Source organism: Drepanopeziza brunnea, assembly GCF_022702325.1.
Source record: "Drepanopeziza brunnea f. sp. 'multigermtubi' strain 214-2 chromosome Unknown ctg8, whole genome shotgun sequence".
Taxonomy (NCBI): domain Eukaryota; kingdom Fungi; phylum Ascomycota; class Leotiomycetes; order Helotiales; family Drepanopezizaceae; genus Drepanopeziza; species Drepanopeziza brunnea.
The window spans coordinates 2,431,766-2,459,040 of record NW_027094071.1 but is presented as its reverse complement, the minus strand read 5'-3'; the positions used below and the strand labels follow the sequence as shown (position 1 = coordinate 2,459,040).

At 48.5% G+C, this 27,275-nt stretch overlaps 5 protein-coding genes across 5 annotated transcripts; 1 reads left to right on the top strand and 4 right to left on the bottom strand.

The window, feature by feature from the left end:
- Nucleotides 1-11,694: 11,694 nt before the first annotated feature.
- L3040_005397 (uncharacterized protein) lies at nucleotides 11,695-13,038 on the bottom strand (the record flags this gene model as incomplete). Its single annotated transcript, XM_007292582.1, has 2 exons — nucleotides 11,695-12,804; nucleotides 12,883-13,038. 2 exons carry the CDS (start codon nucleotides 13,036-13,038, stop codon nucleotides 11,695-11,697), a joined length of 1,266 nt encoding a protein of 421 aa, XP_007292644.1.
- Nucleotides 13,039-15,597: 2,559 nt separating this feature from the next.
- On the bottom strand, nucleotides 15,598-17,813 carry L3040_005396 (uncharacterized protein; the record flags this gene model as incomplete). The annotated part of the gene is made up of 4 exons (XM_066157360.1): nucleotides 15,598-15,642; nucleotides 15,735-16,601; nucleotides 16,653-17,627; nucleotides 17,700-17,813. The coding sequence occupies 4 exons, from the start codon at nucleotides 17,811-17,813 to the stop codon at nucleotides 15,598-15,600; spliced, it is 2,001 nt and encodes a 666-aa protein (XP_066011663.1).
- Nucleotides 17,814-18,421: 608 nt separating this feature from the next.
- On the bottom strand, nucleotides 18,422-19,324 carry L3040_005395 (uncharacterized protein; the record flags this gene model as incomplete). The annotated part of the gene is made up of 5 exons (XM_007292579.1): nucleotides 18,422-18,769; nucleotides 18,830-19,021; nucleotides 19,071-19,097; nucleotides 19,162-19,181; nucleotides 19,249-19,324. The coding sequence occupies 5 exons, from the start codon at nucleotides 19,322-19,324 to the stop codon at nucleotides 18,422-18,424; spliced, it is 663 nt and encodes a 220-aa protein (XP_007292641.1).
- Nucleotides 19,325-20,196: 872 nt separating this feature from the next.
- L3040_005394 (uncharacterized protein) lies at nucleotides 20,197-22,401 on the top strand (the record flags this gene model as incomplete). Its single annotated transcript, XM_007292578.2, has 3 exons — nucleotides 20,197-20,398; nucleotides 20,458-22,178; nucleotides 22,231-22,401. 3 exons carry the CDS (start codon nucleotides 20,197-20,199, stop codon nucleotides 22,399-22,401), a joined length of 2,094 nt encoding a protein of 697 aa, XP_007292640.2.
- Nucleotides 22,402-23,430: 1,029 nt separating this feature from the next.
- Nucleotides 23,431-27,275, bottom strand: L3040_005393 (uncharacterized protein; the record flags this gene model as incomplete). Its single annotated transcript, XM_007292577.1, has 13 exons — nucleotides 23,431-23,745; nucleotides 24,014-24,124; nucleotides 24,179-24,600; nucleotides 24,716-24,826; nucleotides 24,905-25,144; nucleotides 25,198-25,556; nucleotides 25,664-25,844; nucleotides 25,911-25,951; nucleotides 26,020-26,184; nucleotides 26,237-26,892; nucleotides 26,947-27,025; nucleotides 27,088-27,131; nucleotides 27,189-27,275. 13 exons carry the CDS (start codon nucleotides 27,273-27,275, stop codon nucleotides 23,431-23,433), a joined length of 2,811 nt encoding a protein of 936 aa, XP_007292639.1.

The window sequence follows — 27,275 nt, the reverse complement described above, 5'->3', positions numbered from 1 at the left end:
ATCGCGGCCGCTGGTAAGGCCGTGGATACGTATTCGATAGTTAATATGAGATAACTCGATGCAAATTCTTTGAAATGCCTCTAAAGGGCTTAGCACAAAGTATTGGCGATACTAGCGGATTGAGAACCTGAGGCTATTCGACAAAGAGAGCTTTCCCTTAACGCAGGTTTTATTTTCGATTAGATAATACCAGTACTTTGTCCCGAAGTACTACCCACAGTACAGGCGTAAGTATTACCCCTCGAGGGTGCCTCAAAATTTTAGTTTCCACTTTAAAACCCCTGGTTATCCTATCCTCGAGGGGTAATACGTACGTAGTAGTAGTACTTAGGCCTGTACCGCGGTATATGATCTTTCTTTAGCACGTCGCCGTACCTTACAGGAGCTCTTAGGGTTTAAGAATTGCGTTTTGGATACCACGCGCCTGACGAAAATCATGATTATTATTAGGGTTACTACGTGGTATATTATACGTATTAGCTGGGTATCCAATCGCCCATGCAAAGGGGTGGGGGATAGTTGCTCCGTATAGTAATACTAAATACTAGACTAGTAGTACTACTACTACGTACGGAAAAGTATACAGTAAGCACGTGGATAGGAAAAGCTTATTCTCTCCTCCGTACGTACGTAGTACTACTACGTATATTTCGGGTTCCTGCCTCGCGAGTTTAAAAAAAAAAAAAAAAAAAAAAAAAAAAAAAAAAAAAAAGCTTGATACTTTGCTGGGATGTGTGTACGTAGAGAGTAAAAGATGGGAAAGGGGTGAGTGAGACATGAGGATGATGTACTACGTACAGTACGAATATCGGCGGCAGTTGAGGAGGCTTGGGCTGAATATCTTTTTGATAATAGGGTGGTATAGAATGATATCAGCGAGCATAGGATGGCTCTTAAAATAGTAAGGGGGAAGTTACTATACTCTAAAGTATATGTATTATGCTCGATCCGGTAGAGAGCTCGTTATAAGCTTTGTTTACTGTTTGAGGTAGAGCAGCTCGATCAGGTAGGAAGCTCTTTAAGCTTTGTTTACCGTACGTAGTACTACTTGTAGTACTACTAGGTAGTAGTAGTATCTTCTGGTTTAAATGAGTGAGTGCATGGCAGGCCGTGCGCAGTGGAGATCCTACTGTACGACGACGACGTTGGATTCTGCTACTAGTAGCTGAGTCACCTTTTTCTCTCGCTTCTCGACCTTGCTGGTCCCACCGCGCAGGGCTTGCTTGCCATGCACTCATTCAAACCCGAGGATAGGTACGGTAGCCGGTAGCGATCACGAGGCAGCGATCACGAGGCAGGCAAGCCTTAATTGCCAATGTTGTAAACCCATTCCGTAAAATTCGCGGCTCGCCCTTCCATCTTCCACGACGAAAGAAAGCTTACCCCAACATCCCGCGTCGGCCAAGGAGTAGCGACCCTCTCAGGCTCACCAGCCTACCCCTAACATCGTCATCGGACATCAGCTGACATGTCTCACACAGGTGATCGCAAAGAAAGTATATCCTCTCGCGTCTCATCTGCGCGCAAGTAGAAGTACGTAGTAAGTACACTTTACTCACTCCGGCAACAGTCTCCGCATCCGCCGCCCGACTGACGTTTCCAGCTCGTACTCCGTATCCTACTGTACCTGCAGTAGTAGAGCCCACCGGCCCGGAAATGCACAACTCCCGCCTATACTTTGTTGTACTAGTTGTACTAAGTAGGCAGTACTGTACAGTAGTAGCTCTGCACTAAGTACCGATGGAAGGAAACCCACTTCTGCAAGGAACATTCTCGGATCCATTCCATCCTCTTCTTTTCCTGCGCATTGACTTATTTTTCTCCTTTTTTTTTCTGTTATGCTTTTTTTTCGTCTCTTTATTTTTTTTTTCCTTTTCGGGTTTCCCCTACCAAAAAAAAAGGCCCGATAGAAGCACAACCCCCTACTCCCTAGAAAGAAAGGAGAAGGAGAAGAGAAGGGAGTAGAGTTTTGCAATGCATGCATGTGCCTGCATTTTCATTTCTCCCGACATACCGGAATACAGTACTTAGCCAGCTTCTGATACCGTATGGAGACGGGGTGTAAGTACAGAGAAGTACTAGTACAAGGTAGGTGTTGTCAGTACAGTCGTGCGGATGGAAATTTTTATTACTACATTCAGTATAGCGTCCTCCCGAGATGCCGGTATAAGGAGTTTCTGATATCGTACGGGGAATACGGAAGTATGTACAAAGTAAATCCAAAGTAAACACAAAGTAAATCCAAATTGCCACAGTGCAGGCCTGAGTGTTACAGGCTGAAGGGAGGTTCTCCCTGCTCTGATAAGCTTTTGCTCCACCAGGCTGTGGACCAGCCCTCCGCGGCGATGGCGTCTAAGCAACGCTGTATTATAGTAGTACGTAGCACAGCACGTAGAACGTAGTACTCATCGATAGTTGGAATATTGAAACCAAAAGAAAAGGCAGAGAAAGCGACGTGAAAACACCCACCGTTTAGAACCCGACTCCATTCAACACACTTTTGCTTTATCCCCGACCTAATAGGACGCTTCTCCGATCTATTGGAGTGTAGTACCTCGACCCTTTCGAGAATCCCATCTCCCCTGGTACACACCCCTGTTTCGTCCGCCCGGGGTGTAGCGATTACGCCTGGACCGTGGTAAATACGAAATACCACTAGTAGTAAATACTACCTACTACTACTACTACTACGTACTGTACAGAGAAAATCAGTGCCTAGCGTAGATGGAATTGACTTCCAGGAACAAGATATACGCAAAGCATATCTACCTACCACATGCAATGCATGTTTGAGTACCGCAGCACCGCCCGCCGCGTCGTACTACTACGCACCGTACGTGGACAGTATGCATATTCCGCAGCCGGTACACGCCTTATGCGTTTTACGCGGTAAAACAGTACAGTACGTACAGTAGCTTCGTGTACACGTAGTAGTACGTGGAGCTGGCTATACTTAGTCCTGAGTACTATCCATGTACGTCGTACTTGTACGAGGACGTACTGTAGCCGTCCGTACCTTGCTTACCTGCGGAGCTTGCGAAGCCACGTTCTACTACGTCCTACTACCTACTGTATGCTACGTACGGGAGGACGGTACCGGTACTCCTACGGAGCTTACTTGTCCAACTACCGGTAGCGCGACCAACGCCATTCTGAAACAACGTCTCGCGCGGCCCGACTCTCTGGTCCGTCCCAACTCTCCTTTCGCGGTTGGCTACCTACAGCACGTAGTAGTACTTCCCTACTAGTACAAAAGAAGTTTTTTTTTTTTTTTTTTTTTTTTTTTTGCGGTCCGTTAGATCCTGGCTGGCAAGGTAGAAGGAGAGAGAGGAAGAGGAAGTGGAAGCGGGAAAGGAAAAAGAAGAAGAGAAAAAAAAAAAAGGGCCGGCAAGCGAGCAAGCGAGCAAGCGAGCAAGCATCATCCTCCTACGTAGTACTACGTACGTACTACGTAGTAGTAGTAGGTACGTAGTACTTGCGATAGGTGACCGTGCGCTAACAGTAAGGCAAGGGAGCAGCAGCAAGCTGTCGGCTAGGCTACGCTGAGTCACACCACATACTGTACGTTGGAGGCGTTCTCTGCCGCTACTGTACTTGGTATCACTCTGATCGCGATGCAGTCGAGGTTGGCGCGATGCAATGCCACACGACGCAGCACGTATTTAAAAGAGGGCAAAACAAGCGGGTAGTAGTGGATAGGTAAGTAGTAGGTAGTAGTAGACTAGCGAGTCTGTGCGGTATCCTTTCTACGTCCCTAGTCGTAGTTCTTTGGACTTTCTGCTCCTGTCGAACTTGCACTTTACCCTTACCCTTCCTTACCTTTAGCTTACCTGCTTATTCTCTATTACTGCGTACTTTACCGCCTATCCAAGCAAGCAGGCAAGCAAATCAAGCTAAGCAAAGCAGAGCAGAGCAGAGCAGAGCAACCTAAAATCCCCTATCCCAAAGAAAAAAAAAGAAAAAAAAAGAAAAAAAAAAAAAAAAAAAAAGAAAAAAGAAAAAAGAAAAAAGAGAGAGACACCAGAACAAGCGGCAAGAGAGGCAAACCTTCTCCGCCATCCATATCTTTCCAGATCGGGAAAAACTCTAATTAGTAATACCACCTAGTCGACCTAGTCTACCTAGTCTACCTCCTCCTCATTCCCCAATTCCTCAATCCCCGATCCTCGATCCCCGATCCCCGATCCCAACTTATCTTTTTTTTTTTTTTTTTTTTTTTTTCTGAAATATTTAAACTTTTTCTACTATTTTACGCGGTAAAAAAAAATTGAAATGAAAATAAAAAAAGAAGGAGAAAAAATAAAAAAAATTGAAAATTCAAAAATAAAAAAAAGGGGGGGCAAGAGATAGAGGAAGGTTCACGTCGAGTTATCCTTTACGGGGAAAGAAGATTAATTGCGGCCGAGCCGCAAGAGGCGACGGCGTGAGGAGTGCATAGGTACATATGATTGATTGATTGATTGGAGGGAAGGGATAGATCGAGGGGGGGAAATAAGAAGGGGAAATAGGAGAGGAAATAAGGAGAGGAAGAAATAAGAAGGGGAAATAAGAGGAAGAAATAAGAGGAAGAAATAAGAAAGGGGAATAAGGGGAGGAAATAAGAGGAAGAAATAAGAAGGGGAAGTAAGGGAAAGGGGGAGAAAAAAAAAAAAAAAAGCGCCGCCCGGCCCGATTGATTTTATTGGTTTGATTTCACTGATTTGGGTGATCCTTTGCAGATTTTTTTTTAGGTGGTTTTCTTTTTCCGAGGGGGATTACCTAGTAGTACCTACCGGTACCTATGGGGGCTGGAAGAGGGAGGTAAAGGAGGTATTACTAGGTAGGTAGGTAGGTAGGTGGTGCACTAACTGTTCGGTCGGGGCTGTGATGAAATACCGGTACCGTAGTGAGAGGGTGAGATTTGTGGAGTTGGGGAGGTGTGGAGTTGTGATTGTGGGGGAGTCAGTTGTAAGGATTTCGAGATGGGGATGGGGATGGGAGAGATAGGAAGGCAAATGGATATGCGGAAGGATTGGAGATGGGTGTGTGTATAGGTAGGTACCGGTAGATGTTATGTATATATGTACCGGTATATGTACCGTAGATTTGTATGTCCCGTTGCCAGAGTAATAATAGTAGTGGTGATAATAATAAAAATGATAATAATAAAAATAATAATAAAAATAATAATAAGAATAAGAATAATAATAACAATAATAAAAACAACAATAATAATAATAATAATAATAATAATAATAAAAACAATAATAATAAAAACAACAATAATAAAAACAGTGATAATAGAAAGAATGATCATCGTAAAAATAAGAATGATAAGAAATATTTATGATTTATTGTTACTGTTATTATCACGTCCCATGCACCGGTGGATGGAGAAAAATCCAACGCTTGGCCTACAACCCACCTGTCTGTCTGCAGTACCGGTAGCAGAGAGCAGAGCAGAGAGCAGAGCAGCGGAAGGAACCTACCCTATAATTAGATCTGACGAGACGAGATGAGAGATCTGACGAGATGAGATCTGACGAGATGAGATGAGATGAGATACCTCCTTCCTACAATACAGTACAGACAGATACCCAGGCCGAGGTGAGACGAGACGCGGTTGAAACGAGACGAGACGAAACGAGGGACGAAAGTGTATGAAACGGCAGACATGGCCTGTATACACAGCCGATACTATATACACGTATGGATGTCGCAACTAGCATTACCATTATCAATTTCGTTCATTTTGTTCATTTTGTTAATTTTACCGCTCTCCTGTTCGAATCCAAGGGCGGGTTACAGATGCAAATACTTTGTAAAACAGGTACCTACGCAGGCGGGCAGGCGGGCAGGCAAGATGCTTCTAGGTATGGAATCTGCCAGAGGAGGCTTCTTTCCAAGGGGGGTTTTTTTTAGACAAAAAAAAAATCATCCAAGTGATTTCCCATTTTCCATCTAGTGGGATTGCGGTGATTTGAGTGGGATAGAGGTGGATGAATGCAATGGAATTGGGTTGTGAGGTAGGAAATATGTATATGATATGAAACATGCTCTCCAAGAAGCTCGTCTGAGGATACGTACGAACAGGTTTTCGATACGGTCGAAAAGCGTGTCCCGTACGGAAAGAGAGAGACATGCACCGCGTGGTTGATCTGATCAGAGATTCTCGGTCAGAGACAGGGCTTGTAGACTGTATGTATCCTGATGTCATGGTATTCAGACTTCAGCTGACGTTTACTATCCTGTATACTGCTGGAGGTACCTTACCGGTACACCAATGGATGGTCGTTTCACGTAGCGAAAGCGAGGCGGAGCCCCTGGATCTGCAGCAATGGGGTACGAGGACAGTGGACGTGGTACGAGTACAATCAGTTCTGATAGGGTGGATCGTGCGATGCTATGCGGTGCTGGTGGTAGTTACGCGAAGGAGGGTTCCCGAGCGATGGAGAGGGTTGAGCAGATGTCAATGTCAACGTCAACGTCCATGTCGGTGTTGGTGTCAAAGCACGATATACTCTACTCTGTAAGCGAGTGAGCGGGTTGGCGTAGGAAAGGGAGCGTACGTAGTAAGTAGTAGTAGTACAGTACTTGGTACGTCCCAACACGGACGGGTCCAAGCCCTACGGACTTGGGAGTATGAACGAGATACTCTGTACAGAAGGTGAGCAATCAAGGAAGGAAGGAGGAATATGATCTACACGTTCGACTCGACGGGTATCCCTTGTCCAGTGGCATTCTATTCTGTTCTGATCAACTCGTACTTAGTCATATTTATCTGATGGTCGTTGGAATTCCGGCGCAGGACCTACTCGGCTGCAGGATGGAGAGAGGAGGTGTCAGCGATCGCGAATCTCGATTCCACCCTCTGCCAAGACTACACTACGGTACGAACACCCTATACAGCCGAGACTGATAATACTATTAGTACCTAGGAGTAGGTACTACCGTACCTACGACTAGGACTAGGTCGGGATCAGGACTGTACTACAGTACTACCGTGCTAATCGTAGTCGTCGTTATAAGTAGTAGTAAGCGATGCCCATTAATAGTCCCGTCTGCGGGATGATGTAACAAGACCGAGCGGGTGGGCGCGGCGGTTTTTTACTGTACAGTATTGAAGGCGAGAATCGACAAGTATAGAAGTAGTACCAGTCGTAGGTATCGTAGCATGATATCTAGTAGTAGGTCCTGCGGGGCCATGCGAACCGTAGGAGCGGACGGGTGTTTAGATTTCAATAGTCCAGATGAAGGATGAATTTAGTAGCAGCTGTGGGTGGATATGTAGGAGGAGGAGGAGGAGGAGGAGTACCGGTAGGAGGAGTAGTGGTAGTGGTAGTGGTAGTGGTAGTGGTAGTGGTAGTGGTAGTGGTAGTGGTAGTGGTAGTGGTAGTAGTCGTCGTAGTCGTAGTCGTAGTCGTAGATGGCGATCTATGCACCGGTAGTACGTACGACTACGACGATGTACGTAGTAGAGCATTACCAGGACTGGCTGGCGGGCCGGTGGTCGGCCGGTATCATCTTACTTCTCAAACCTGTCAGACTGATCTCCGAACCAAAATACACCTCCTTCCTTTCCCAACCAGGGCAGGGCAGATGCTACTGGTAGTAGGTATTGTAGTACTTACTACTGTACGACTACTGCCTACTCTGGACAGTAGAACAAGTCAGAACCAGGCAAGACAAGACAAGACAAGACGAGATGAAGTCAGACAGAACAGGCAGGGCATTACAGTCCACCCATACCTGGTCCCCGTCCCTGCCCTGACTTATCCCACCCCTACCCCTACCCCTACCCCTACCCCTACCCCTACCCCTACCCCTACCCCTACCCCTACCTCCCACCTCCACCCCTGCCCATGCCCCCTTTTTTTTTTCAGCCCGACGTTTTCTGCCAGCCGGGCTGGCTCCTGGCTCCTGGATCATGGATCATGGACCATGAATGGGGTCTCATCTCACCTCCCCGGACCGACTGCTAATAATAGATCCCATGACTTTTCTCCCTTTATGCCCCCTTCCGGTTTAACCTCTGCCACTTTCTTTGCGAATTGCCCGGACGACGCAGGGGCAACCGCAGAGCGCACGCACCGTCCCGCACGCGCGGCAGGGGATCCACGCTATCGGTGTTTCACGATGCGGATTTTTTGGCTCGGGGGTTCGATGGCGTTTTAGTTTAGGCTGGAAATATACTCCGAAAAACTCGGGCCTACATGAAATTAATGGAAAGAGAGAAGAAAAAAATAAAAAATAGATACCTAGAAGGGAGAAAGATGAAGGGCTGAAGAGACAAACAGAGCACCCCTGCTGGCGAGGCAGGGGTCCGTAAGGCGTGCAGGATCATTTCTCTCTCCCCCGGTGATGGGATTTGGGTGGTAGTAGTAGGTGGGTGGGCAGGAGCTGGGCAGGAGCTGGGTAGCAGGTCGGTCTCTGGTCTCTGGTCTCTGGATGGGATACATATAAGGAGAGACCCGGGCCGCTCTCTAGACGGGAAGAGAGAAATAGATCAGACAGTTCCCGAAGAAAGAAACAGAGCAGCGCATCGATCAGCATTTCACACTATCACATCTTTAATCATCCATCTCACTTGTCATCTATCCTTCTGACCGACTGATATAATCTGCCTCCCTCTCGATCGATCCATCAACAACCTCAAGCTCAAGCTCAACTTCAACCTCAACCACCATAACCTCTACCACCACCACCACCACCACCACCCTCACCATGCCTGCCCACCGTCCCTCTCAACTCCCTCCGTGCCCCGGGCCACCACCTTCCCGTCCTCTCCCACCGCTGCCGAAGTAGAGAGCGAGAAGCTGCGCGCGCTCTCTCTCTCTCCCTCGATTCGCGATTGAGCCAACCCGACTCGACGCGAGCGATTCAATCAACCTACCAATCCCTTGGATATCACCCGAGACCACACGATACGACCCGATCCCTCCCCTACCAGCGGGCACATCTCCTCGGCCGCCATCGAGCGGGTCCACTCTCCCGCGTACGGATCATGATCCAGCTGCGGCGCTGACATGCATATCCGACCGGCCGACCGGCCGACCGACCGACAGACCGAGAATGCGATATATCACCCCCACCGTGCGGCCTCGTTCGCGACGCCATCCATCTAACTATCCGTCCATCCAATGCACACCCTCTCGCGACTCGTCGCGCAATTCAACACTCGCGCAATATCCATACGAAACGACTGCAGCGGCGCATCATGATGCCCCATACCGCACCCCTACGAGAGACACGCGTCACCCAATTGAGCCCAGCTCAGCCACATCTGCTCAGCCCAGCCCAGCTCAGATCAACACGCTGATCACTTCGATTTACCCGTTTGCGCGGAATTGAACTGCCCGCGGCACAGCATCGCACAGCGAGTGGTATCGAAGAATCCTTACACACACACACACACACACACACACACACACACACACGCATGCATACATGTTCCCCAGTCCTGACATGGCATGGCATTGGGAATGAATCATGGATTCCCACCACGCGGCTGCCGCGCCGGTTCAAGCTGGTCTTGACCACGGGCACCGCGCAGCCACACTACCATCGTCGTCGTCATCATATCATCAGCCCGAGCGATTTGCGACATCTCGATCGACTGGGGGGATGGATGGATACGACAGGATAGTTATCGGCGACATGTGAAGCCAATCAAGAAGCAGAAGGAGAGGATATGAAGACGGAGATTTGCATCTGATTTTGATATTGACGCCAAAGTTAATCCAGCACCTGTTACAGATAGAAGGATAGACGGATGGAAGGAAACCCATAACTGGAGATGCGATTTTGAGACTTAATGTAATAGACCCACATCCAATACACGCTCATATCCATATCTACCTCCCTCTCAAAGTGCATGCATGTGAGCCTTGAGCTTTGAGCCCGAGCTCGCTTCGTGAAACCTCTTCGTTCAGCTCACCCACCCCCTCCTCTTCGCCAACTTTAGTCAGGGAAGAGCTCCAAAAGTTGTGTTGTGACTGGTGCGTTGTGAGGGTGTGACTCTTCGCTAGGTCCTATGCAGAGAAAGAAGACTAAGAGAAAAGAAGGAAACCAGGTTATCGCTCTCGTCACGCGCGTATGGTGGGGAGAGATGCTTGCTTGCTTGCTTGATTGCTTGATTGAATGATTGATTGATTGCTTGAAAATCATAATAATAAGAATAATAATATAATAATAATAAGAATGATGGTATTAATGATGGTGATATTAATATTGGTGATGATATTAATGATGATAATGAAGATGATATTAATAATAATGATGATAATGATGATGATGATGATAATAATAATAATTCTAATGATGATGATAGTGATGATGATGATGATGATAATATTAGTGATGATAATAATAATAATAATGATGATAATGATAATGATAATAATAATAATAACAATAATGATAATGATAATGATAATAATAACAATAATAATAATGATAATAACAAATAACAAATAATAATAATGATAATGATGCAAATAAATAAATAAATAAATAAATAAATAAATAAATAAATAAATAAATAAATAAATAAATAAATAAATAAATAAATAAATAGATAAATAAATAAATAAATAAATAAATAAATAAATAAATAAATAAATAAAATGATAGATAAATAAATAAATAACTAACTAACTAAGTAGATGTATAGATAGATAGATATATGAATAGATATATATATGAATAGATAGATAGATAGATAGATAGATAGATAGATAGATAAAATAAGAAGCACGCATTCACCAAACCGAGGCAGATACCCCTCCCAAGTGAGGAGATGGGGGGAACAAAAAAGCCCACTCCAAGAGAAGATTTGCACCTCACAGGTTGCACCATCAACGGTCGGCCGACGACTGCAGGATTTGAACCTACGCTCCCGAAGGAAGTAGATTTCAAGTCTACCGCGTTAACCACTCCGCCAAATCGCCGTCTTCTGATGGTGTTGTGTTGTGCTATGTTGCATAGGGGCGAAAACGGGAGAGGGGGTATATGTTGAAGGTGGGGGGTTTCATGAGGGAGGGAAGAGAGGGGTGTGTACCGGTATGTGTGTGTGTGTGATTGGTTGGGATGGAAGGGGGAGGGCAAGAAAAAGAGAATAGTTTGTGGTTGGACAGAGGGAGGACTGCTCCCTCTGCCTTTTGCAGAGGAGGGTTTGGAGGGGAGATGGAAGTTTGGGGAAGGGAGCGAGGGTGTTCGCTGCTATCCACTTTGGGGAACTCATTTGCGGAATGCTTTGCTGTATTGGCTGGTATATAAATAATTGATTGCATCGGTGGGTGGCCGGGTGGAGGAGAGCGGCGAGTCACGTTTGTTAGGATGCGATAATCACGATCACATTCACATTCAGTTGCAAGTTTGGGGATGTCTTTTTTTCTTCTTTTTTTCAAAAAACCAATGTTATCGCTACTCGCCATGTCAAGTCTTTGGCAGTCTAATGCTTTATAGTATTGAATCCCTGGGCGTTGAGGGTTTTCGTGACCAGTGTAAAGCAAATGCAAATGCAGCGACCACGCTGCTCAATCGCACCCGTGACCTCGGGAAAGATTTTCTCGCCAAAGACGCGCGCACGAATTCTGGTCCCGACAACACCAGAACCCCATCGCCATCGCCATCGCCATCGCCATCGCCAACCCCAACCCCAACCCCAACCCCAACCTGCTCTCATCTCGAACACCTCCCACTGATAGATGCGCTCTAGTCATAGTTGTGGCTGAAGTGCTGCTCTGGTGGTGATGTCGTCGCCTTCGTATGACCAGGACGCTCGCCGTGCGGCCGTCGCCCTCCACCCCAACTCCTCACCGGCCTCAAATCCTGCTGACACGTCGCACAAGCCTTGATCTTGCAACCCGGACATTGGAGGAGGTAGCTGTACGTTGCCGAACACTCCTCGCATGCCAGCCGGTCCCAACTCCCATCGCCGTCCACCCGCAACCACCAACCGTCGTGGCTGCAGGTAGCCCTCGGGCGAGCGGCGGATGGCTTCGATGGACTCGGCTCTTCACCATTCTGGGTCGGAGACCTCGCCCTCTCCGCTTGCTTCCTCGCCGCGGCTGCTCGTGTCGCCCACTCAGCTCGAGCCCTCGCCTGCGCCTCGGCCTGCGCCTTGTCCCGATTCCTACGCTCTTCTCGCAGAGCTTCGTCGTGGGCTCTCTGCTTCGCCAGCATCCGCTCTTGCTGCTCCCTCGCGCGTCGGTCACGCATGCGGGATTCGATGAATCGTATCGCACCGTCGTCCATGGCGTTGCCTGCGTCGAAAGCTGCTCTACTACGTGATAGCTGCCTCTCCCAGTCTTTCAGACGATCCTGCTTGACTCCCAGATTCCACAGCTTCATATTCGCGCCGTGGTATCTGTTCAGACGGTCATAGGTCTTTCTCTTCTGCTCTTCCGCGCTCTCAACTCGTTTCTTTCGAAATGCAGACAGTAGCCATGTTGGCCAGCTAGCAATAGCCGCATCTCCTGCTCGGTCTGCCTTTTTCTTTGCTTCATACTCCTTCAGTGCAGTCTTAAGCTTGTTTATATCCCTAGTGAGCTCGGAGATACCATCATCGCATCGCTTCCGCTCCACCTTCCATTTGGCAAGTCGTTGTTCCTTGTTCTTGCGGGTTGCGGCCATTTCTGCCAAGTCCATGGCCTCATCAGATTGTCTCGGGGGCATGGCTGTCGGAGTTTCTGGCTTGGGCGTGGACTTCGATTTTCGACGACTCTGTGCTGGGTTTGGCCTGGTGGCTTTGATCCGATGATAGAGTGAATCGTAGGCCCGTCTCTTATTCTCATCTTTGAGCGTCTCGTACGCCTCTCCTAGCTCCGAGGCCCAGAAACGTTAGCCTGTTGATCCAGAATCTACGCCGAGTCCGTATTACGGACATCTCCCAGTACTTACTAGTTGGAAAGCCGCCGTTGCATTGGACTCTTTGCTTCGGTCGGGATGACACTGAAGTGCTAGGCGCTTGTATGATTTTGTAATCTCCTCCAAGGTCGCAGTTGGCTTCACCTCTAGAATCAAGTAGTAGTCATCGGTGACTGGGGCTGGCGCCATGATTGATTTGTGAATTCTTTTTCAGAAGGTGAATTCTCGTCTTACCGTAACGAAGAGAGAGAGCTTCTTTAAACCCAGATCGGTTCATGCTGATATGACACACCAAGCGCCGGCTTGCACAGCTTCCCGTGCTGGGAATTCTGGTTGCCTCCCGTAATGGGTAGTATTGTCAAATTCTATTGAAGGAAGGCTATTCACCCACACACGCCGAGAGAGAGCTCTAGCTAGTTACAGGGAGAAAAGAAAGCAAAGGCCGCTAGTGGCGTTGCTGCCTTGAGAACGCCGAGTCCCGTGACTATATATGTACAGTATCTCCAGTTCAGTTTCCGGTGATGAAAATAGTGCGTTTATTTACATCCACCCCCTCCTTTTCCCACGTTCGATCTCAAACTGCTCTTTCCGTAGTGCCTGTCTTTTTGAGCTCTAAGCAACGGACCCCTGCTTGTTTGTTATAATTGGGTTTCTGTTTCCCTTCCAGACGATGACCGGGCAGACTTTTTGAGTGTTGAGTGATTTGATGAGTATCAAGTGAAGCTAGTAAGATCAACTGGGTAGTGTCCATGTTGATGGGTTTGAGACTTCAGTGAGGGTATCTTCTGCTGGGCTCTAGGTTGTAATATTGAAGTTTTGAAGGAAGAAGCAGGGAGCAGAGAGCAGAGAGCAGAGAGCAAAGAGCAAAATAGGTATAACCTATTACCCAACCTGATACTCTTTGCACCGCCGGAGAAAAAGGCGATCTCTTTCTTTTCTGTGAATGTCGCTCTCCTGCTTTTCTTGAGAATTCCTCTCTCTCCCTCTCTCTCCGGCCTACTAGCAACATGGAGCTCCCGTGGTCAGTAGTAACGCCCACCGCAGCCGCAGCCGCGATCAACAAGAGCGTCACGCCCCCGGAGGATTGGCGAGCAGAGGTGCGCTTTCGCTCGCGTCTGCGGATGCGAAGGACGGGGAGCTCATTCGTGAGCTGGAGGCGCGGGGGCGAGAGCGGTACGATGACGACAACAAGAAGAAGAAGAAGTGAAGTACGCAAATGAGTAAGAGAGGAGAGGGCAGTGCGCTAGTAGTATTCCACCGAAGAAGGGACTGGTTGTCTGTCATGTGCGGCGGATGGATATGATCCTCGCTTTCCACAACGGACTAGCCCGGCTTCTGAAGGAAGTATCGATACTACTTTTCCTCCTCCGCTTCAGAAACAGGCTGCTGCTTTTTTGGGGGGGGTTTTGCGCCCCGGAAAACTTACGATCAATCTCTTCAGAGATAGAGATAGAAGGCGTGTACCGATCATGAGCAGACTGGTGATAGCAATCACACTCCTCGGCTCTGAAGCCAAGAGCGGCTCTTCATCCTGATGACCTGCGTCGACGTCGCTGGGCTTTGGCGATGTTGACTTGTGCCTGGCGCTGGACCCAGCGTGAGATGATAGAGATATCTGTTCTATCAAGATCTCTGTTGATACCGAGAAGGATTCGGATGGGTCTGCTTCTCTTTGATCCTTTGGCATAATGACATCACCTCGCCTGCTCTTCTTTATTTACGGCGAGAGGCAGCTAGGCTTCCTTGATGATATGTATATATGTATATTGGATACAACAATTTCAAGGGAAGTGAAGTCCAGACCGAAGTCCACCTAATAAAATAGACTTTGGCCTCAAGTGACTCAAGCTTTTCATTTTCATATGAGACTATCACTGGGATCACCGGCATGGGCATCCGAGGACGAAAACTCATAGCTGTAGTTCGAAATAGCCGATCAGATAATCTGTACCAGTACCCCATTCTCATCCAATGTATGCCGTCGTTTGAATAAATCCTATCGTCAATCTCACCAAAGAAAAGCCGGTATCAACTCTTTGTGTAAGCCAGCGCACCGAGGTAGCACGCCATACTCTATACGAGAGCATCTCCATATCGTGCTCGACCCTCGACGTTCGTGCTCAAGCTTTCTCTTGTTTACTTTTCCTTTTCTCCACCATCATCATCGCGATAACGAGATGAAGATATATATCTTTTTTTCTTTCTTAGCTTAGCAGCTGTCGCAGGCTTCACGCCTAAAGACAATCCTTACCGAGCGAGAACTCGAAGCATAACAAAGATAAGCTAAATATCGTCATTATTTGCTCGATGATTAGGATGTGCAGCTCGACTCGCTGAATCACAAGCTTTCGTGGCTGATGTGGATTATAGCGGCTTGGGAAGGAGGGGGAGCTGTAGATTAGAAGAGGTGTATCTCTCCCCGCTCTGAGAACGTGGTGCGTTTGGTATGGAGTGTGGAAAATTGGGTAGCAATTCGAGGCTCGATTTGTGTTCACTTGGGACAAGTGGAGGAGGGTATTGATTACCATTAGACAACATAGAGAATGAGCGAATATAGATGGATATAAAGTACAATTTCTGTTTTTTTTGTATCGCACCTCGTACAGGTAGTAAATAGGTGAGTCTAGCGGCTACTGGCTAGTCTAGACTAGACTATCGGTAGACTACCGCTTTTGCTTCTTTTTTTCGCCCCTACCCCTCGCCGGGTATTGACGCATGCACAAAGGAAAGCTGTATCGTTTTATCGACCTATTCGACCCTCAAGCTCTGCAGTCTAGCTTCGGTAGCGATTACCTGTAAAATGATTAGCCTGATGTACCCCATTCTGCCATTCGACCCATCAATTGGCCCTCGAAGGTGTGGTTTTTTTCGCGAGGGAAACTCACATCTAGGGCCTGCTGCACCTCCAGCACCTTCCTCACCTCCCCAAGCCAATCCCTGCTCAACGTCTTCGCCCACCCCTGCAGCCCGTTCATCTCCCTAGCAGCTCCATCCAAGTCGCCTTCCTCCAAGAACGTCTCCGTTCTTGTCAGGATACTCTCGACGTCATCACCCGTAGCTAGACCCTTCTTCTTGAATAATAGCTTGCTCAACACGTAGCTAGAGGCGTGACTAGCAACACCCGCATCAGTGGGAAGCAGAGATGCCTTGCGAACCTCACTAGCCACCCGGCGGAAACGGTCGATGAGCTGGGCGGAAGATGGGATGCCCTTTTGGTAGGCAATCGGGTTGATGGATGCGATTGCTGCGTTGACAACCGCGTCGTCGGAGGCGATTTCCTTGAGGGCTGCGAGTTCCTTGATGAATGGTCGGGGCACCTGGCTCTTCTCAAGATTTGCGCGGACGGCTTCCACGGCCACGTGGAGGTGTTGTGTCTTCAGGTTCGTGTCGACAACGGAGTTCCAGTCCGTGGTGAGCTTCTCGAGCTCGCCGACGGTCTTAGTGAGGTCGGACAGCTTGCCGAGACGTCCATTGCGTTCCTCCTCCACGCGTTGCTGGAGATCCTGAGTGAACTTTTTCTTCAGCTCGATTGCTTGCTCTAGAAGACTATTGCGTAAGCGCTGCTCGTTGACTTCGTGAGCGGCTTGGACCTCGGCCTTAAGCTTTCGTTCGTAGCTCTCATGAATCTTCTGACGCTCGGTCTGGTACTCCTCTTGCCATTCTGATTGCTGGTGTTGCATCTCAGCCTCGACTCTTCGGATCAGCTCTTTGGCAGCCCGGTCAAAGTCGGCCTTCTCAGCACGGATCTTGGCCTGGGCATCCTTCTCAGCCGCAGCTTTCAATGCATTTATCTTAGCTCCCACCTTAGAGAGCTCTTTCTTGGCTTTACCAATTGTACTGGAGAACTTGCTGTTTGTGTTATCCGCGTTCACAACTGTGATGATATCATTGATGATCTTGACCAGGTCCTGAACAAGCGGCTCATTTGCATCTCTTATATTCAAGGGGTCGATTCTTGTAAGTTCCGGTGGGAACTTGGAAGGTTGGTCAACCTCTGGAGGTGTAAAAGGAACTGCTTCTGGGGATTTGGAAGATGCAGCAGCCTTAACGGGGTGTCCTGGTTTAGCTGGAGATTGCGATTCTGGCGATTTAGCGGCGGGGGCCGGAGCCGGTGGAGCTGCCTCCTTCTTAGAAGTCTCCACAGCCTTCACCTTCTCCTCTAGCTTTGTCTCCACAGGTTGCTGTAGAGCTTCCTTGGGCTTAGATGTATCCGGTTTGGTCGCATCGGCGTGTCTCCCAGCAGCAGGCTTGGTCTCCTCATGAAGCTTCCACGATACCCCACTCTGACTTGGAATCTTAACAGTCTGGCCAGTCTCTCTAGGAAGCGTGTCTCGGCCCGCAATCTTCGGGAAACGCTTGCGGAATTCCCTCTCCTCGAAATATAGCACGGCATCCTCTCCAAAGGGAACAAACTCGGTGAAGAAGTCGTGGAAATTGTCGTTGACTCTGCTGTAGTACACTCCTCCGGCGAAACCAAGGGTTCCCAGCAGGAACACTGAGGTGAAGAACTTCCGGAAGAATTTGCGCTTGGGCTTCGGGGCTGGAGGGGGAAAGGGAGGGGGAGGAGCCTGCGCCGGTAGCGCTGTATCGTTCACCTCCACACCTGGAGGAGCAATCGAGCTTCCAACGGGAGTATCTGATGTAGTCTTGTGGTCATAAAGGGTGGGTGGAACAGGTCCGGGAGGAGGTGGTTCACTGGTTGCGTCGCTGGCAGATCCAGGGAGGACTATGGGTCTGGAGTCGGAGATGCTAGGTTTTGTGATATCGGCATATCCTCTCTTTTCATATATAACATGGTCAGAGCGAATTCAAGCTTCAATTCAGGGTATTCCACCACGGGGAGCTCTCACCACACTTCCCGAGACGACCCGAGTTGTCTGTATCGCGTGCCATTGACGTCCGGCGTTAGCTACACTGGAGTTGTAGCCCAAGGCCGTGGACGACCGAAGAGAAGCGCGCAGCATGACGAGCTGCGTTGAGCGACAGTGAGATGTTGCTGTTGTATAGGTAGTTGGAGTGAAGCTGGTTGGGATATTTTGGGGTTGGGACGAGCTTCCTGCCAAGCCAATGATGCGACTGTAAATCCTCTCGGGAGGGGATCAGCGAGGCTACGAGTGCAAGAAAGCAAATGCCGGTGTACTTGTCGTTAGACGACATCATGGAAAAAATACAAAATACGAGGTTTAGACAATGTCAAAAGTGAAACTTAGGGCGCGTCCATTTCCATAATGCCATTGGATGTATTCTATTGTATATCGTACACCCAAAATGCTGCATAACGATTTAATAAAGACCCTCGCGCCGTGCGGGACAAATCCTGCGCAAACCAACCCTGCAAAGAGAAACTAAGACACATGAAGGTATTAAGGAAGCTCTCGTAAGGGCTCAAAGTGACCGACCGCTTCCATGATACCCGATCACAAGCCGGCAACTTCGTTCGAAGCGGACCATGAAGGTGATCTTGTTGACCGTTTAAAGAAACCCTTGGAAGATGAAAATTTGACCCATACTCCTGGACCGCATGCTTGCCCCTCACAACTCCCACTGCTCTCCTCCCTCTTTCTCTCCTCCTCTAACAAGCACATGGGCCTTGTCCCTGTGTTGATGGGTTCTCTGGTCTCAGCTCCACCCCTCCGCGTCCACCCGATCTCGGATTCCGTGGCCCAGCTTGATCTAACGGCAGCTTCTTTGCGATCGACGTGAATAGTTCTCGAACATTCTCTGATGTCTTGGCGGATGTCTCAAAGAACAGCAGTCCGGCCTCTTTTGCATACGCCTCGGCATCTGCTGTGGTGATCGCCCGCTTGTCGGGTTGGGCAGTAACTAAATCAAGCTTGTTTCCAGCCAGGGCAATGATGATGTTCTCGTTCGCCTGCCTTTGGAGTTCTTTCACCCACTGCTTTGCCTTATCCAGAGAAGACTTTACCACAGCGTGTCAGTATACACCTGTGCCATATGCCAGCAACCTAGCAGTACTTACAGCTTGTGTAATATCGTAGACCACAACCGCACAGTTCGCGTTTCGGTAATACATAGGTGCAAGCGACTTGTATCTCTCCTGCCCAGCCGTATCCCAGATCTCAAACTTGACGGTTGTATTGTCATCGAGCGATATCGTTTGTGTCAGAAAGGCGGCGCCGATTGTGGACTCTCTAAAGTCATCAAATTGATCCTAAGCATCGTTAGGTATGGCCCGCAAGCGTGCGACATGGCGAGCTTACCTTGACGAACCGGAGCACGAGGGAACTCTACTAAGACGTTAGTATCGACATCAACACCGAGTACCCAGCAGATATTTAGACTTAGACGCACCTTTCCGACCGCAGACTCTCCTGTGATGATGGTTAGTAAGGGTGTCTAATCTGATCTGATCTGATCTTGCAAAGACGGATTACCCACCCAGTAACACCAGCTTGAACTGCGCAAAGCGGTTGTTGTTACCACCACGGGTGCCTGTTGGGCCTCGAGCAGCCATGTTGAGGTCAGCTGACGGGTTCGGGATAGAGAGGGACGTCTTTCGTTCGAGGTTCGGAGTTGTAAGTCGAGGACGTTTGAAGTTGTGAGTGCGGAGACTTTCAAGGTTGGTTGGATTTGATACGGCAGAGAGAGCTCGGTTTGATGTGTGACGATGTTTCGACTCGACTGGAGTGAGAGCAGAGCAGGGTCAGGTCGCCGCAATCGTAATCAGTGGTGGTAGCTGCCCCACGTGACTCCCAGCGGCTAAGCCCACCTCTGATATTGATACGATACGGCTCCCTACAGTGTTGTTTATTGTTGGAAGATGGTATTTATAAATTTAGGATCAGATATAAGCAAGCATACTCATATCTCTATATCCTAGTATCTTCTGAGCAGTATCTCCAGTTTACGGAGCATAGCTTGATGCAGGCGGAATATAAAATACGCGGGCATATCAGTATTGAGATACGATTTGCAACAATCGTCAGCCTTTTTGACACCGGTGGCATAACGAATGAATGTTTTATCTCACTTACAGTTATCTATCGTATCCAAATCAAATTTGTGAACTTCTGTATTTCTGAACATGCATTTATACCTATCCTTAACTAGATCCTTGTCCTGCTATGGTGGCCAGTGTGCAGCTATCATATCTCCCAGGTTCCGCTAAACTCCCCCCCACCACATCGCCTTGTCTAGTCTGCGAGGCTTCACGTTCGAGCTGAAGACAGCTATAGAGGAAGCTTTATTAGCACTCAATCCGAATCCCAACATTCAACGCAAATCCACGAACCAGATCGACTTTAACTTCGACTTTAGCTCTCGCATGCAACGTCCTTGTAGCTGCTAAAATATTCTCGCAGACAAAGCAGGGCGGGCAATCAAATGATGGCTACCTTACCCTTCCGGGACATCAACGTACATGCCTCCGCCTCGCATTACGCCTTTACCTCACCCTCTACCCCTTCCGCGCCATCGTTGGTAGTCGACCGTCCGACAGGAGATCTACGTCTGAATGATGGGGGGCTCCTCGGAGGGAAACGTGTTTCGAGTATTGCTGGTATCCTAGGGACGATCAAGTTGCGACTGGGTACGATGCTATACACATTCTACAAGGCTGGCAGGAGACTAGGACTGACTGCTCTTCAGACAAGTATATTATTGTGATTACAAAGGCGCAACCCATGGGCAGAGTGAAAGGACATATGATCTACAAAGTCGTTGCCACGGAATTCCTCCCTTTGCGTGAGCGACCGCTCCATGATCCAGAGGAGGATAACTACCTGGGCCTACTGAAGACATTCATCAAGTCCAGCCCTATGTACTTCTCCTACTCCTTTGATATCACAAACACCTTCCAGCGACAGTCCCAAATAGACCATTCTGCCCCTCTCTGGAAACGAGCCGATGATCGTTTCTTCTGGAACAAGTTTATCCAATCTGATTTGATCGACTTCCGCTCCTCGGGGACTCGCAACCAAACTGGCCAGCAGCCTGGTGTTGATGCATATATACTTCCCGTCATGTTCGGCATGCTTGAGATTGCTTCCACAAGCGTCAAGTCAACTCCCTTGACAATGGTCCTGATTACTCGGCGGTCACGTCACCGCGCAGGCACAAGATACTTCTCGAGGGGAATCGATGAACAGGGCCATGTGTCGAATTTCAACGAGACGGAGCAGATCATCATCTTGAATGATAGTATGAGCGGCCTTGGCGGTTTTGCTGGCGGTAACGGTATGCAGAATGGCAAGGTTGGGGGCACAGGAGGAAAGGAAGTGCAGATCATGTCCTACGTCCAGACCAGAGGAAGCGTTCCAGTGTACTGGGCTGAGGTCAATACTTTGCACTACACCCCCAAGCTCCAGATCCGAGGTGTGGAGACGGCAGTCAAGTCTGCTAGGTTACATTTCGAGGAACAGATCCGCCTGTATGGTGACAACTACTTAGTCAACCTGGTCAATCAAAAGGGACGAGAGATGCGAGTCAAGGAGGCATATGAGCAGATGGTCAAGCTCCTTGTTTCCTCGCCAGCCGAACGAACTCAGCAAGACGAGCTTTCTGATGAGAAGTTCCATGTTGTTGAACCATCTGGCCGACGATCAGAGATGGACCGGCTGCACTACGTCTACTTTGATTTTCACAATGAAACAAAGGGCCTGCAATGGCACCGAGCACAGATTCTTCTGGATCGCCTCCACGAATCGCTAGAAAAGCAGCAATACTTCCGTGGTGTTGACATGCCAGCTGATCTAGAAGGTCGTCTCGAAGTCCGAAATCACCAAACCAGCGTCGTGCGTACCAACTGCATGGATTGCCTTGATCGTACCAACGTCGTCCAAAGCATGCTGGCTCGTTACACTCTCAACCGCCAACTCACAGATCTGGGCGTCCTCTCCCGCGGCGACACCTTCACCTCCGATCCCGAGTTCGAGATTCTTTTCCGAAAGCTTTGGGCAGACAACGCCGACATTGTATCGAGATCGTACTCAGGAACCGGTGCTCTGAAGACTGATTTCACTCGTACCGGACAGAGAACTAAAGCCGGTGCTCTCCAAGACCTCCGAAATTCCATCACGAGATACATCAAAAACAACTTTAGTGATGGTCCCAAGCAAGATGCTTTCGATCTCTTCCTAGGCAACTACCTTCCTAACTCCTCCTCCACACCCGTTTTTGCCGATCAACGACCACTTCTTATTCAATCGATTCCTTACATCCTGGCTTTCGCCATCTTTTTTGTTTGCGTCGGTACCTTTTCACCCCGTCTCCCTGACGCTGCTGTTCTGCCTGTCCGGATCTTCGTCGTGTTCTGGTTCGTAGTTGCAGGATGGTGTTTGAACTTCATCTACAGCCACGGGATGCTTTACGTAAGTCGCTCTGCCGCCAGCCAGCCCAAGATAAGAAGCTAATAATTTTTAGGTAAACTGGCCCAAGCTCAACCCTAGACCATGGGCAACAGAAGGCTACAACGAAGCTATCACCAACGCACGCAAGGACAAACTCATCGGGGCTCTCGTCGCTAGACACGAGCGAGGACTAAGCACGGCGCGCTTCACAAACGCAGAGGAGGGCAAAAAGAGGATTGAATGATTTCTGTCTCGTCTCGCATTTGGTCTCTCACGATACTATCGAAGCGAGGTTAGATTGTGCGCATATATCTCGTAAGACTTCGCGTCATGTATGATAGTTGTCGAGTATGCCGTGTCAAGAAGTCAGTGTACCACCACTACGTGTTTTCTCCTTCGTCTTGTGATTATCGTTGGTCGAGTTCGGGAAGCGAGCATGTGCTTGGTTGCTGACCAGGCAACATGGAATTATTCAGGTAATCGAACACGTAGGTTGGTAGAGTTTTTCTTCCGTGGCTGCTGTTATGTAGATGTTTGCTGAGGACGGAGCAGACTGGCGATATTGAATAATGGATATCTACTTATTGCAGTCAAGAGCTTCCTCGGTGTACTCGCTTTATACGTACTTATTCTTTGCTGCTAGAGGGGAACTTGGCTTCGGGATTTTCGGTTAGGTTAGGTTAATTGGAGTTAAAAGGGCTCAGGCGGGCTTGCAAGCTGGGTTTGAGATTAAGATCAGTAAGTAAAGGTTGTTTGAAGTAGTTTCTTTATTTTTTTGATGCTCCCTCAGCTCACCAGGCAAGCGTTTGGAGAGAAAATGAACAGCTATAGCAGCCCAGGTGAGATTGTCTGATTCCTTTATTCTATTCCGACTTTGGGCGACCGTTTCTCTAATGTTGATGAAGGTCCAACTTGGGACTTTCGTCTCAAGCCACAACTGTCTGCTTCTGGAGGACAGATAATGTCGACTTGACCTATATATCACTATGAGAGGGTGGGGAGTTGATAGCGGTACTTCCATGGCCAACCTGATCTTGGAACATAGTAAATTCTGTAGTGTCGGACTCATCCACTTCTACTCCCATGTCTGTATACAGACCTAAACTACCGAAAAATGAAGGACCCAAAATGCAGTGGTGTAGAACCATCTATTCCAGACTTCAAAACGCGAATACACCAAAGAAATCTCAACTCCGAATTCAAAACATCAAGCGAAGATCTCTCACCCTCCTGCTTAAGCGTGAACTCACTCAATTCATTCAGGCAAGCCCTCTCACCCGCTCCCAGCGCCGCTAAACATGACGCTCTTCTCAAAGATCCCTCTCCAGCGTAGACCTGGCGTCAGGTTGCCGGTAATATTCGTCGGTCTCCTGACATTTGCATTCATGAGCACGGGGAGCGCCCGGCTGAGGAGAGCCTCGAAGGCCTGCGTTGCGAAGCCCACGGCTTTCTTCGCGTTCGCAGACACGCGTCGTTGTTCTGCAGCTCCTCCCAGACTTCGTTGCAGATTTTCCCGTGCCGCAGAGAGCAGCTGTAGTGTGTAGCTGGGTCGACTCCGAAGCGTCACGCATCCCGGCTTGGTGAAAGCCTAAGCGAGTCAACAAGATCAAGTGCTCCCGGGTACGCATCAGGCGGTGTTGCGAAAAGTCTGGTTTCATTACAGATTATACCAGAGAGCCAAGCCAGAACCAAACCAGAACGCAAGCTCGAGGATCTGTAGTTATTCCCTTCTCCAACAACGGCACGGTGAACGCCGCAGTTCTCTAAGTGAACTGTCCAACACCTGGACCAAAGTGTTCACCCTTATCGAGTGTAAAGCGAGTGCAAGGTTTACCCTCACATCCTTGCCTACTCACCGTGTTACCCCACCACACAATCTCCCTGTCAGACAACTGGAGGGCGAAGAAAATGATGACAGCCGCAATGGCAATGGCGGATGACCAAGACGCCGAGAGGATGTAGTTGTACTAGAAAGTGTGAGAAGGAAATCTTGCGGTAGATCCGTCAAGTTGAAAACATACCTTGGACCAGAAACCCAGATATCTCTTCTTCAGCCATACCATAGAGAACCAGCCCAGCGGGACAGCCGGCCAGACGTTGGATAGGTTGTACGGGGCGTAAGCGAGTGATCCGTACATCATTACAACGGGGTGGACCTGTCTCAACCACTCCTGCCTAGGAAACTTCTTCTGGGCATAGTACACGATCACCGGAAGCACCAGGCCGATGGGGAACCCCATAAGTAGAGCACAGTACTGTCCGTTTTTGCCAAACATCTTCTGGGGTCCGAGAGTACCCCATAGGATTGATGCAGTGAAAAATTTGTTGGGGCCTGGGCAGGTGAAACGGTTCTTCTGGTCAGGCTCACAGACGTCTGGGATCTCACTGATTTGGAAGTTGAGAACTCCGATGCAAATGAATGTCGATATGAAAGTCGCAACCACTATGGCGAGACTTAGGGTCAGTACCGTCATTATGGATAAGGGTGAGGAGTCTTGATATGCTCTATAAGACTCTAAGGTAATCTAAGCCTTTGGACAGGGCGGGAGAACACGTACTTTGGGCGCAGAAAGTGTGACGAGGGGGGATCTTGACGTAGTGAGCTAGCTTCAGGTCGTTGGAGAACCGGATTGCGTGGGCACATGTGACGTATCCGTAGGACTTGAAGACTAATAGTTGAAGTCAGCACACAGTCCTGGGGACATCCGGGGGTTTTGAGGAGGTCTGTGGGTGCTACCATCACCTACAATTCATTGCGAGGGCGTTTCCAGCCACTATCGAACCACCGATGAATTCAGCCAAGACGTTGAGTGTCACTTCTATTCCAGTCATGGCGGCGACGATGCCCAGAGGAACAACGAAAAGTAAACAAAGCCCAATACCAAAAAACACAACACCCACAGTAGTGTAGGTATGATATCCTACGATCCCTGCGATTGAGAGGGAGATGGCGAACAGCAGACAACATAGGTACCACAACTCCGATACTATAGCTGGTTAGCAATCAAGAATGTCGACACCATCGAGGCGAAAAACCAACCTTCTGGATACGCAGACATGAGTTTGTTGTGGATATCCTCGTATTGATCTTTGTTTTCCTTCCTGTCCTTCCTGAAGCTGTTGAACAAGTTGCGGAATCCCATCTTGATTTCAAATCGATGGTACAAAGCGCAGTACGAGATGGCCGACGAATAGACTGCGAAGTAGAACAGATAAACCATGAGGTTGGAGGCGCCAAGATAAGCCGGAGAATAGGCTTGGTACTTGACGGGGTCGAAGATACCTTTCGCATCAATAGTCTTCGAGACGTTGTATCGTTTTCCCGTGTTATCCCAGACTCTGTTAGTATTGATTGGAATATAACTGGTGTACCATTTATTTGTAAAGTAGACGTAGATGCTGTAAAACACTAGACTATCAGTGATCATTTTGTCGACAGCGATGGAAAGTGAGGCAGCGATGGAAAGTGAGGCATGAAATTTATTTGGATGATAGGCTTCACGTACATGGCGGAGCCAGACATGATCTGGCCTGCAAATTTGTTGAGGGTGTTGAAAAATGGTACCATGAATGGATCTTGGTTATCGAAGAGAAGAGGGTTCCAGTCGAAGGACGGCCAGGGGTTAAAACCCAGTCCATTGTTACTGCCGGTGATGGCGTTCAAGGTCTTGTGAGTTGGGGCAATCCCTGGCAAAAGCAAATTAGTACCGCAGCTCTTCAGGACTTCCACCTAATCTCATGATATCTACTTACATGAGATCCAGTTGAAAACACTCAGTGCTTTGAAGAGGTAACTTGATGATCCGCAGTCAGTAATTGCACAAACTTGGGGCGCGCCAAGGAATAGCCGAGGCTCGCTTACTTTGGGAACCAAAACCAAACGAACATCGCCAGGAAAGACAACACGAAGAATTTCATACGAGATATAGTCAACATTCTTCTGAACGGACTTGGAACTGCTTCGTTCTTTTCTCTGTGAAACGCGGAGTTTAACGCAATAGTGACGAGAGATGAGGGCCACACGCAGCTATTTGGAAGGTAAGCGGATGTTCCTGTAGTGAAAGGGCTGCGGCTCATACTAAGATGGATAGACAAGAAATCTTCTGCAGGCACCAGCAATAGAATAGCCCAAGAAATTCGTTCCGAAGGTGATCAAGATCTGGTATCCAAAGCCTCTAGCGTAGGATTGGTTGAAGAACTGAGGGAGAACTTGAGTCCAGATTATGAGTTCCGTGTAGGGAGTCTGCCAACTAACGTTCGCCATGATTGTGATTAACATATGCTCCTTCCTGGTGAATTTCCCAGGGTTTAAGCTGTGTCGGATACCAAAGAGCGTGAAACCGACGTCAGGAAGCCAAGCCTCAGCCGCCTTGCCGAGAGGATAAGACACCAATTGGGCGACATTTGAAGTCACACTGATGCTTGGTTGCCGAATACTAAACATTTGGTTGGTGGTAGCAAGGATGATAACGAATGTGAGGCCGATGACCCAAACACGGATCGTGGACGAAAGCATATTCGGATCATCAGTGTTGTCAACAACCGCACGGACCTCTGCATAGGGGCTGTTGTTGGTGATCAGAGCCGCCTCGGTCTTCATTTCTTGGATGATTTCCATATGTTTCTCAGGGTTGTTGAGGATATCATCGTTGCCAAGAAATTCTCTAATTTTCTCAATTATGGCCAGCGGGAAATTGGGATCATTCCCGTGCATCTTAAGGACATTGACCATGATCTGTGATGGAGATTCAGCTCAGAATAGCTTCAAAACAGTGATTATGTAGCATACGGCGCGGGTTTTTTCAAGATCCAACTCCTTGGCAGCTGCCTGGGCTTGAAAAAAGTCATCCTCGGTAACACTGAGCTTGCTATGATGTTATTAGTAACAAGTTCTTACGAATTGCAAGCGGATCATAATTTGATAACCTACTGCTCAAATCGCTCTGTTGGTATGTCATCGGCTTGAACTACAGACTGGAATAGTGCATTAGTCCACGCGAACTTCGAGAGATTTGCAATCGATAAACTTACAATTGATGGTTTCTTCTTACTGTAGCTGGACTCAGGACTATGCTCGGCAACTGGAGCAACCTGCGTTGTTTCAAACGACGTGCCCAT